This window comes from Furipterus horrens, unplaced genomic scaffold (genome assembly GCF_987537825.1).
Source record: "Furipterus horrens unplaced genomic scaffold, mFurHor1.1.pri manual_scaffold_17, whole genome shotgun sequence".
NCBI lineage: Eukaryota > Metazoa > Chordata > Mammalia > Chiroptera > Furipteridae > Furipterus > Furipterus horrens.
In genome coordinates this window covers 38826733-38838437 of record NW_028327187.1, presented here as the reverse complement: position 1 = coordinate 38838437, position 11705 = coordinate 38826733, and the positions used below count along the sequence as shown (strand labels likewise).

Genomic DNA, 11705 nt, shown 5'->3' with positions numbered 1-11705 from the left:
ACACTTTAGGGCCCACTAGCCTCTAGAGTTAGCACTTGCTGCTTTGAGAAGTCAATACATTAAAAATATCAATTAGAACTTCTTCACACAGGAAATGGGAGCGTGCAAGGGGCACACACACTATAGAAGTTTGTTTTTAGTGGAGGATGAATTAACTTTCTGAACAAGTTAAGGCTCCAAGGAAAAAAAAACATTCTAAATCATAACCCACTCTATATCAACACCTTCCAAAAAGCTTAAGATCTTAGTTCCTCCTTTGGTTTAAATGTCAAGTCTGACATAATTGGTATAGTCCAAACTCCAGAAGGAAGAAAAAAAAAAAGACAACCTCGTTAAAATATGGAAGTGAAGAAAGCAGTCTGACTTTTGCTATTGAACAAGAATATTGTGAAGACATTTCTTCTTTTTTTAACAAGCTTTAAATAATCCTGATCAGGAGGCTGAGAAAGGAAGTCTTATTATGAACCAAATTTTATATTTGCCTCCAATGAAAATGAATTCATTATTTTATTGATTTCCCGAAGTAAGTTAGATTATTTAACAGCTTTAATTTAGCAAATAATCTCAGAGTAGCCAAATACAAGTAACTGCAACATATAAAATTATACTTCAGTACATAATTAGATCCAGAGGCTTAAAATTATTACTAAAGAAAAATTCTAACCCACATTTTTTTCTTCCAATTACATTTTAACAAAGGAAGGAAAATAGAAAAACAAAGGAAATTGGACTTAACACATTTTGTTTTAAATAAGTGCTACTGATGCCCCAGTTACCTAGCAATTCACTGAGGTTAGTTTGCATATCTTAAACAATCAATTACAAAGCATTTCCTGGCTTTTAGCCAACGGAAACACAACTTCTGAGGGCAAAAAAATTAAAAGCACTAGATTTAATTGGCTACACAGACTGATACCCAGTACGACTTTTCCTTCTTCCAATCATGTAAGAGATAAAGACAACAATTATAAGGAAGCCCAAGGCCACACCCACTGCAACAGGAATAATGAAGTTGAGGTCAGAGTCTGCAGAACATTCTTCAGCTGTTAGAAAAGAACAGACAGAAATCAAGGAAAGGAAATTAGTAAGGAACGTAATTAGGCAGAAAAGCATTTTGAAAGTGTACATAGAGGTTAGTCTTTTAGAACATTGGTCCTATTTTCTTATTTTCTCTATATCCACCCAAATATTTCTAAGCAACCAATCCTCTTATAGCTCTCATAAGTTCATCTCAAATCACAGCAAATGCCTCAGTACAAAAAGCAGAAGTTAAGGGAAGAACAGGAAAAGGTCCAAAACACAGAATTGTGCTTGCCTAACAGGGAGATTTTATGTTTATGTAATAACACTGGGAAAAAAAGCTATCGACTACACTTAAGACCACTTCCTGAGTATTTCCCCACTCCTTTTCTCCCTTGCCACACTATCATTAAAATATAAATAAGAACTCTGTATGAGTAATAAAATTTAAGTTGAAAAGGGCTTAGGATCAAAAAATGCAGTATAAAATCTTTCACACAGGCAATAGGTAACTATCAGGTTATATTAATATATAGTTAATTTTAGTTGAGCAGTGGTTTGAAAGAATAATGGCAGAATCCCATACATTGTAGTCCATTCCACTGGACCACCAGAAAGGCAGTGTGTGCAACATAGATTTTGAGCTCTGGATTCAGACAGAACTGAGTTTGAATCATGACTCCATAAATTACTAGTCAAAGGATCCTAGGAAGTCAAGTTATTTAAACTGGGCCTCACTTTCCTCATTTGTAAAAGGGGGGTAATAATACCTGTATTATAAGGTATTTGAGGATTAAATACAACTGTACTTCTAAAGCATCTGATACATCAGATGATTGACAAGTGTTCCTTTCTGTTTTCCTTCCATATTTGGGATCCCATTCAAGGAGGTTTAGGTCTTGAAGTAGCAAGTAAAGATCAACATAGGAGTGTTTCAGCATATTACTGAAAAAGCAAATAGTAACTTTGAAGTTACTTCCCTTTCTGTAAAATTATAGGGTCAGAGTAAATAACCTTTAAGGTCCTTTCTTATATAATTCTAATGCAATTAACAAAATGTGATATTTGGCATGATTTATGATTAATAACTTGCATTGTCCTCTAATTTTATCTTTTCCTCCTCTTATACTTTTGTCATTCATAAAAAAGAAAAAGTTGCTAAGGTTCTGAGTATATGAATTTCAGTAATTAAGGTAGCCTATGTTGAAAGGCTTTACTGTATTTTAATGAAAACCTTCAGAGACTAATAGCTAGATACCAAAATACTGTAACCAGTGAGTTACAGAAATTCTGAACAAGCTAATATACATAGAATGAATAAAAGTCTTCTCAAGTGTATGATTAAGCTTCCTTGTTTTTATATTCAGTATCTGTGTTGCACTTATAACAAGGAATATGCTTTAATAGGAGCTGATTATCTAGCTCATTTTAATAATGCCAACAGCTTCTCTCTACCCTCTGCCCCCACATCTATGCTCTGCCTCACAGGGACTATCTTGAAAAAACAACAGCCTAGTTGCTATGCTTCACTGCATCCCTTCTGAGATTGCTGTTAACTTACATTTCATAAGTACTAGTCTGATGACAACATTAAATAGATTTTAATGCTCTAGAGAGCAACAGTATGAGGTGAGAAACACAACACAATCTGTTCTAATTAGTTCATAGAATATTTCTATCTTTCAATGCTAATCAGGCATCCAAAGACAAGAATAACAAGGAAAAAAAGACAAGGGGTTGAATGTGCTTGAATCTTTTTAGTCTCTATTGGTGAAAAAAAGAAACAAAAAACAAACAAACAAAAAAAACTAGCTCTGGCCCTGGCCTGGTAGCTCGGTTGGTTGGAGCATCATCCCATACACCTAAAGGTTGTGTGTTTGATTCCCGATCAGGACACATACTTAGGCTGTGGGTTCGATCCCTGGATGGGGCATCTGAGAGGCAATCAACTGCTGTCTCTCTCATATCAATAAACTTATCCTCGGGTGAGGATTAAAAAACAAACAAACAAATTCTGAAGCCACTTTAAGTTCTATTGTGGCCTTTTGGCTCTATTATTTACCTAGCGGGAAAAATCACAAGCCTCAGATACTGACTTCATCCTTAACTTGAACTCAAAGAAATCAACAAAAAGTCACATAAAATAAAAAATGCTAGTGGTCCTGAGGACATTCAACTGAAAACCAAGTTTGAATATATCTTAGTGGGCATTTATGCCACATCAGTATTTAATGAACTATATGCAAAGGCACTGTGATGAGTTTAAATCAGTATAGTTCTTATACATTGAAACAGAACACCAGTAGTGAAATAGTATTTATTAATTCTATTAAGAGGCAGCTACATATCTTATTCTTATAATGGCCATGTTAATAAGTTTAATGTATCTTAGATTAGGATAAAAATTTGGCCAAGGCTTCTTAAGACAGGCCTCAAAACATTGCACACTAATGCTCTTTTTAACAAGTTTGTCTTCAGGCCAGTAAAGACATTTTTTTGTTTTAAGTTGACCAAAGAGAACAGGTTTTTATTAATAAGGATTTATTTCAAATGCTACCACTGATTTAAGAATCAATTACAACAAATCAATCTGAAGGAGCAAAGTGTTTCAAAATTAAGAGGCAAGAAAATCTTGTTATTTGCATGTGTTTTAATATAATCAATTAGATTGCAGGTTCTAAAATTGCTCATATCCAGTGTGATGGCGCTTGAGACCAATAAAGTAAGCTAGCACCACTAGAATAAGTACTCCTGCCAACGCTGCTCCCACCGCTATGGGCACAATGAAGTTGTCGTCATCTGCACTGCAGTCTTGAGCTAGATGTGGAGAAAGGACAATTGAGAACAGAAAGTGACAAAATTTCAAATCTGTAAAATTTAAGTTAGAATCAGCACTTCCTAACACATATTTGTTTCTCACACCAAACTAACAAGTCAATGGCATTCGTTACCACCAAATGAGACATTCCACGAAAGTGATTTTCCAAATAACCAAATCATACCTTTAAGTACCCCCCCAAATGCAGTAATTTTAGAAGATATATAAAATGATCACATACTTCCCAGATTTCTTAAACAAAAGATTATGAATAAATATGATTAGCGTTTTCTTGATGATCACCCTTTCAGAGGCAAACTGTTATGATGTTGAAGAAGCGCAGTGGAACACTGTAGTGTGTGAAGTATTAATGAAATGAACCAAGTGAACAACTATACTATGCAGACCTAAGAATTCAATGCATAGCAATCTGGGGTTATTTAGTAGTGGGGAAAGATTGAAACTGGCTCTGATAGTATAATTGTTTGCCTCAAGATGTTTAATCAGTGTGAGAGACAAGAAAATCAATGCTTATAACTTCAAAATGGGCTATAATGGGGCAGGCAGAACAAAAAGTGTCATGGAAGTGTTTCAGAGGCACACTCAACTCAGCCTTAGTACACAGGACATAGTTTTTAAAAAGCGAAACTGTAGCTGTGTTTTTAAAGATGAGTAGGAATTAACCATGCAGGTAATGGGAAAAGGGCATTCCAGGTATAGGGAACAGCACAAAAATAAGGACGGTAAGACACACAGAACTTCAGGGGAAATGCAAGAAGGTTGGATCAAGAGATACTCTTGGCAGGAAAAGCAGCAGCTAACAAAGGCACCCTATGCTGTGGGTAGTTTGGCATTATAATGAAAGCCAAAAAAAGAAAAAAAAAAGTGCAGCAGGACTTTAAGCAGGATATTTATTTCAGAAGTTATGGCAGATAGACTGGTGGCGCCTCTATTGCTGGAGTCCAGATGTCCAATAATACAGTCCTGAACTGGGTTAACGAAGTGCATATGCATAAGGGACAGGACAGAGATCCAATTACAAAGCAGAATTGACCAAATGATGTCAGGGGTGTGGTAGGAGAAGATAACTGAATGGTTTCCAATTCCACACATAGCTTAAGGGACTATGTAGATGCTGGTCCTAGTCATGATAGGGAATACATGAGGAAGAATAATATATGCATTTCAGTTTTATTTATATTTTGTGTTTTTCTTTATTTTAAAGATTTGTGAGTGGGGTGGGGAGTGTGGAAGAAGGGCATGTTCCGTTTTAGATCTGCTGAATTTAATATGCCTGTCTCCAAACCAATGGTTGATGAACCTAAGCAGTAGTTAAAATCACAAAGATGGCAAGTAGTAAAAAGGGGACCAGAGGCAAAACCCTTGGGAACACTAATATTTGAGGGATAAAGGAGCAGGAAAAAGATGTAGAAAAGGCAGGTAGAAAATAGTGCCAATGAAGAAAACAGTGTTATATAGCATGGGAGACTAGTGTGAAATATTAGAGAAGTCTGAGAAATACCCATCAGATTTAGCAATACTAAGGGTGGGGGCTATGAGTCAAATTGCTGCAGATTTAAGAGTGAATGGGAAGTGATTGGTAGATCAAGAACTTGGGACAAGGAATATGCAATACTCATTTCAAGTTTAGAAAAACAGGACAGTAAGGAGGTAATTGTAAGGGAGACATGGGGTTGAGAAAGGATATCTTCAAGGTGAAAGAGATTTAACACTTTGGGTGCCAACATCGCTGTGAGCAACACTGACAAATTTTCCCAAAAGGGCCAGCGTCACTCACAGCGACCTTTTTTGATGGCTATAAATGTAAATAACAATGGAACAATTCGTACTTTATGTTTTGTTCTTTTTTTGTACCTCAGGTTATATACCAATATCTTTTTCTCATGTTAATTCATATTTCAAATTATGCATGGCACTCAAAGGGTTAAATATGTGTATAGGCTGAGGGAAAGAGCATTAGCATTTAACAGTAGGAGATGCTGAATGATACACGGTTTCTTAAGAGGTAGGAAAAATGGGATTTCAGAGCACTGACCAACAAAAGAAAACCTGCTGAGACTGGAGAGGAGGAAGGAATGAATAGTGCAGATAGGTACATTTGCAAGAAGGGAAAGAAGGCTAGGATGTTTTAATCACCACTTCTCACTATTTTTCTATTTCTTTGACTCTAATTGCTCCAGTTCTCCTCCTAGTTTGCAATCTACCAGGGATGGATAAATCAGATAATTAAGCTTATTAGAATTTGGGTTGAAAATAAGAATGAACAGGCTGCAAGGCAATTATGATTCTGCTTGCATTTAAGAAATGTGCCAGGCTAGCTTCCAGGGCAATACTGGGAACAAGATGCAGTCTTGGAGTTTATGGACTTTATGACATCAACTGTGGCTGCCAGCTTCTTTACTTGCTTCTTGGTTCCATTAAAAATCCAGATAACTGAGGTTGACAGATTGACTTGTGAATATACAGTGTTTGTTAAAGAGTATCCAGTTAGCTTTCCCTTTCAATTTCTCAAATTATCATCCAGCATATAAACTATTATGTGACACATACCATACAGTATTATGCCTTGGGTTTAATATAACTTGGTTTTCAAAAAATTCATTAGTAGATTAATTTCTAATTCTGCCAATGGATTCATAACCATCTTTCCCAAATTGGGTATTTAACCTAGTGCTGGAACAACTTTCATAAATACTGCGAATAAGGCTTTCATGTAAGACAAATATTCCCAGAGTAGATAAAAAAAAGGCAATTCCATTAATACAAAGATCTTTCTTGATGCTGTCACTTACTTAAAATGCTCTCAATTAGCATGTGAAGTATTGACAACTAATGATTTTATTCATTCAACCTTTAAACATTCTTTAAGTTAATGGAAAGGTATTTTGGTAAAACAGTAATTTTAATAGGCTCACATCCTGAAGAAATATCATTTTATAAGTCATCTTGATCTGATCTATTTGCATAATGTATACTTGAGACCATACTGAAAATATTTTGGGGGAAAGGAAAAGTGTATTCGTGGAACAGTTCAATAGTTGCAGGAGCAGTGAAGACTTAAAGATTAAAAAATTCACAGCCATTGAAATCTCAACAGAAAATTTGTAGATGAAAATACTGTTATCTTCAATTCTCTGTTAGCTCAGAAATCTTTCAAATACAATATTCAGTGTAAGTTGGAAAGCTGAGATATACATTCCAACAAAATGTAAAACAAACTCATTTTAAAAACCAATTGTGTTAAATGTCTCTGGAAAAATCAGCTAGAAATCGCATTCTTATGTGACATCTTTTTTTTTTAATATGTTTTATTGATTACATCTTTTTTATTATATCCCTTTTAGATGTATAACCAAACTGAAGTATATCACATGAATCTTAAAAGATACTTGAAGCTATTCAGTGTCATGTCTGTAGTACTTTCAAAAACAAAATATGGAAATTATTGCGACTGAAAGTTAGCTACCAAGGGAAAAGGAGATGGGAGAGAGATGAGCCCAAGTCAATTTAACATTATCTGCCTAAAGCAGAGATAAAATGGTATAATCTTAAAAATAACTGAGTCTTATAAGAATCCCTCCTTAAAAAATAAAAGAAACTTAAGATGGTATATTTTATACTTGCCCTGGCTGGTTTAGCTCAGTGGATTGAGCGTCGGCCTGCGAGCTAAGTGTCGCTGGTTCGATCTTCCAGTCAGGGTACATCAGAGAAGGAAAACTCTGACTCCAAAAAACCTCCGCTGCCTTGCGGCATACCTCTTCAGGGGAAAGGCTAGGGGAGTAAACCCCGACAGAAAATCCGGAGCCGGAGTCCCTAAGGCGGTTTGACGTTGTAGTCAACACCGGCAACTCCTGCGGCGCACCTGAAGCCAAGCTGTATCGACTCCGTCTTTCCCTTGGACCCTTCAGCTGCGAAGAGAGGGGGGGTCTGCTGCATGGGCAACAGCAGACCCTCCATATCACCCTGCCCAGGCTCTGTAGCTTCAGCTCCACTGGAGAGGACACTCCAGCGTCATCGCAAGATGTCGATTCAACACGGGAGGAGACAGATGCCGTGTCACTCCCGAGACGGACTGCACAGCCATTCTCGGCGGTGCAGATAGACACTTAAGAAGCTACACCATCGTCTCTCGAGACGGACGGCTGCCGACGATATTTTATACTGTGTGTAAAGTATGTTCTTGATACATAACAAAGAACTTCTTATATCAGATTCCGTCTAAATATACTCAAATCTTCACTGAAATGGAAAACTAATACTCGAAAGAAAGGTTAACAGGATTTTAAAGTCCTCAGCTTTAAGAGATCCCAGAAGTTAAGCAGCCTGGCTAAATTCATGTGGTAGCTAGTAGCAGAAGTGGGAGCTGTGATGATTAACTGGCAGTCATATGGGTTAACTGGGTAATCCAGAGAGAAGTTATGAGCCATATTGCTACGTTTGTGATATACTAAGGTTCAAGTATTTTAGGGTATCTGAAAGACATTGCACACAATCCTATTTTGGTTCAGATCAAAAGCTTGGATTGTACGGCTGCAATGTACAGCTGCTATGCATAGGTATTAAATATCAGCCTCATCTTGGGAGTTGAGAAAAGTACACAAGATACTCTCACACTTTCACTATGAAATAAATATTATTGGTCACTAGCTCCCCAATTGACTACACACTGGATTCAGCTGGGGAGCTTACAAACACACACATGCACACACACGCCTCATCACAGACCTGCTAAATTTAATCCTCTAGGAATGGAGCCTAGAATCTGAATTTTTATAACAAACTTTGCAGGTGATTCTTATTCTGTAGTCAGCCCAGCATTAGTAGACGCATGTATGTGACCGCTTTTCCAGACAGTAATAAAACAACAGAACATTTTAGAAATAATTTAGTTCTACTTCTAAGCATTTGTAGTTTTTTCTTTTGGAAAATAGTACAGTTATGTGGCATACAAAACGCTGACTTTAACCAACGGGAAAAAATGTGAGCAAATTTCCTTAAGAAATAAAAGAATCTTTATTGTTTGTTTTAGAAGCAATATGCTGAGCAAACGGACAAGCAAATATCTAAAAAGAAACACCATACATCAACTAGTGGCTTAAACATTTGAGAAAAAACAAGAGAAGTATTTACATGGACCAGTTTCTTTATACAAATGATAAAACATGAAAAACACCCAAAATCACATAGAGCATTAGACCATCAAGGTGTAAACCCAGTAAAGCAAATGAAACTACAAAAGGTACAAAGAACATGTGGCTATAGGAAATAATAATGGAAATAACTATATATAAACTGGCCCATGTAAAATACCAAAAAAAAAAAAAAATTCAATGTAGTCAGATTTTTCTAGAAAACAGTGCTAATTAGAGGTATTTTAATATGACTTGGGTATATAATTAAATGTGGAAACCTTCAGAAACATTAACAGCATTAAGCCACTGCCACCCACTTGTGCTTCTAATTTCTTTTTTTTTAAAAGCTGCTTTGTTTTGACTCATGAGAAATATCTAAGGCCTACATTCTTATAAGCATTATCCATTCTTCTAAGGTGAACAATCTTACACTAAGATAGTATTTAAATAAAAAATAATTTTTTAAAATCAGATTTATATTTAGTCTGTAATAAGTGTTTAAGCTGGCAATGCAGCTCAATGTAGCTTTAAAACGGGCTGATCAGGAACCAGATTGAGCCAGTAAGATTTTCAGGCTACTCTAAACAGAGCAAATGTAAATGGAAGAAGATAATTAGCACTCCAACATAACTCAAAAGATAGTTATAGACATATATGTGCTAACATGCAATTGCTTGTGTGTGTGTGTGTGTGTGTGTGTGTGTGTGTGTAACTAGACAACCAAATTAATTCAACATCAATAATATTTTGGAACCCAGGACACTTTATTTTCTAGTGAATGGGGGTACACATAATCTCCCATCCAAAAAAACTCAGGCACCTTTGGTATTCGGCTGTATATTAACAATTTGTAAATATTTGCTCAGCCATTCCAATTAAAAAAACACCTAGATGGCGCAAGTAATACTTGAAGTGTTAACTATGAAGCTGAAATGTTTTGCTTTCTCATATAAACATTAGGTGGTGTACGGTAAATGGACAATTGGTGCATATCCCCAGAGGACAAAGCTGAACACAAATACATGAATTAATAATGATTCTCCCATAATGAACAATAATAATGTAAGTTTTGATTAGCACAGAACCATTTAAATGGGAAAGCCAAATTAGTAAATGTAGTAATCAATGTAAGCTGCAAACAAAGAACTTTTTAAAGAGGACTGAGACTTTTGAGTGCTCTTCTTTATCTAGATTCTAGGGCATACTCGCATTTCTTCTTTAAGGAAAAGACAAGACAAGAAAGGAATAAAATATACTACCACCACCAAGGATACTGGAAGTCTAAACAGAAGTCTGCATTAACTTTAGCCCTGCAGGTAGAGGCCAACTTGCAGGTACAAACAACTAATGCCCAAAATTGGCACTGCCCAGCAATTGTATCTAAAGCACCTAGATGGGTTGAAATGCCCAGCTGGAACAGTCTTGTATCTTGCAATTTAAAAGATTGCAATATCTAGTTCTTTTAAAAAGGATTAAACAATAAGCTTAACACCTATTCTGAAATGTCAAAAGCTTTTGTATGTTTTGTCATTACAGCTACATTAAGTATAAATGTATTCAAAAAGCATAGGAAAGCAGTCATTGCTAAGAACAAATAATACTAGACTCTGTTCAAAACTGGCATATCTCTCATAGGTCAAATATGCAGCAATGTCAAAGCAGCTAAGTTAACCTGCAAACAAAATCACAGAAAAAAAATGCAAAAGGAGCAAGTACAAATCCACTGTAGAATGTATTACCTCAATCCAACCACATGCAAGAAAAAAAAATCTCTTCTTTTAAAAAGGTTTTTCCTAAACTGTATATTTCTAGTCAGAATATCTAAGGTAAAAACACTGAAATACTAATTCAAGCCCATAAAATAGAACCTATAATCCAGGTGATTTTCCACATGTCTTTTGCTGCAGAAATAGCAGACTTTTAAATCCCTTGGCTGGGGAAACCAAATTCACATGACCAATTTGTAGTTGACGGTTTTGAGGTGTTTGTATTTATTTAAGTACAAAACCCAGCATACCACTGGTTCTAAGATCAGAACTACAACCAAATATACTTTAAATTGAATAGTACTGCATGTTGGAACTTGTACTTGCTTTATTAGTTTGGAACAGAGATTACACATGGATTAGTGTTACAGAGTCTGATATCCAGCATAACTTTTTCTTCTGCCAATTAGGTAAGCAATCACTATAACGATAATCAAGCCTGAAAGAGCAGCACCAACTACAATTGGTATTAGAATGGTGTCATCATCCAGCGAACACTCCTGGGCTGTAGATGAGAGAAAGTGTGTAATAAATAATGAGTATAATCAAAAAAGAATGTCCAAAAGTAAAAGATGTTGATTCAAGTCAGAAATGCTTTTACAAGTTCAACTTTAAGTAATTGAGACAGGTATATTTTAAATATAAAGCTACAGGAAATTATAATTGTTCTAGAATTAAAATCCTAAAACTTATTTGTCCTTTCTTTCATGTATGTGCGTATATATGTTCATATATATGAATATATGTATACTCATATCTATGAGTAAACAAATGTTTATACATGTTTATTTACATTCAAAGTCCTTTCTAAAACAAGAGTATCACTTTACCAAAAATGAAGAGAGCTAATCTAGCCCATTTCTCATAGCCAGAAGAGCCTCTTAGTGGTAGAGTGAATATCTTTTGGGAGACTGGGACCAGATCAGGAAGGTTTAATCATGGGATAAG

The 11705-nt window shown here is 35.7% G+C and overlaps 1 protein-coding gene across 3 annotated transcripts in view; it reads right to left on the bottom strand.

Moving 5' to 3' along the window:
* Positions 1–765: 765 nt before the first annotated feature.
* Positions 766–11705, bottom strand: part of LAMP2 (lysosome associated membrane protein 2) — a 37947-nt gene continuing 27007 nt past the window's right edge. Inside the window, exon 9 of one of the 3 annotated variants that reach the window (XM_090264694.1) lies at positions 766–1043. In XM_090264694.1, coding sequence (XP_090120820.1) covers positions 901–1043 — 143 coding nt within the window. In that variant the 3' untranslated portion in view covers positions 766–900. Of the gene's footprint in view, positions 1044–3323; positions 3838–9676; positions 11263–11705 lie in introns of those variants that run through there. The other 2 variants (XM_090264695.1, XM_090264693.1) reach the window with 2 other exon arrangements.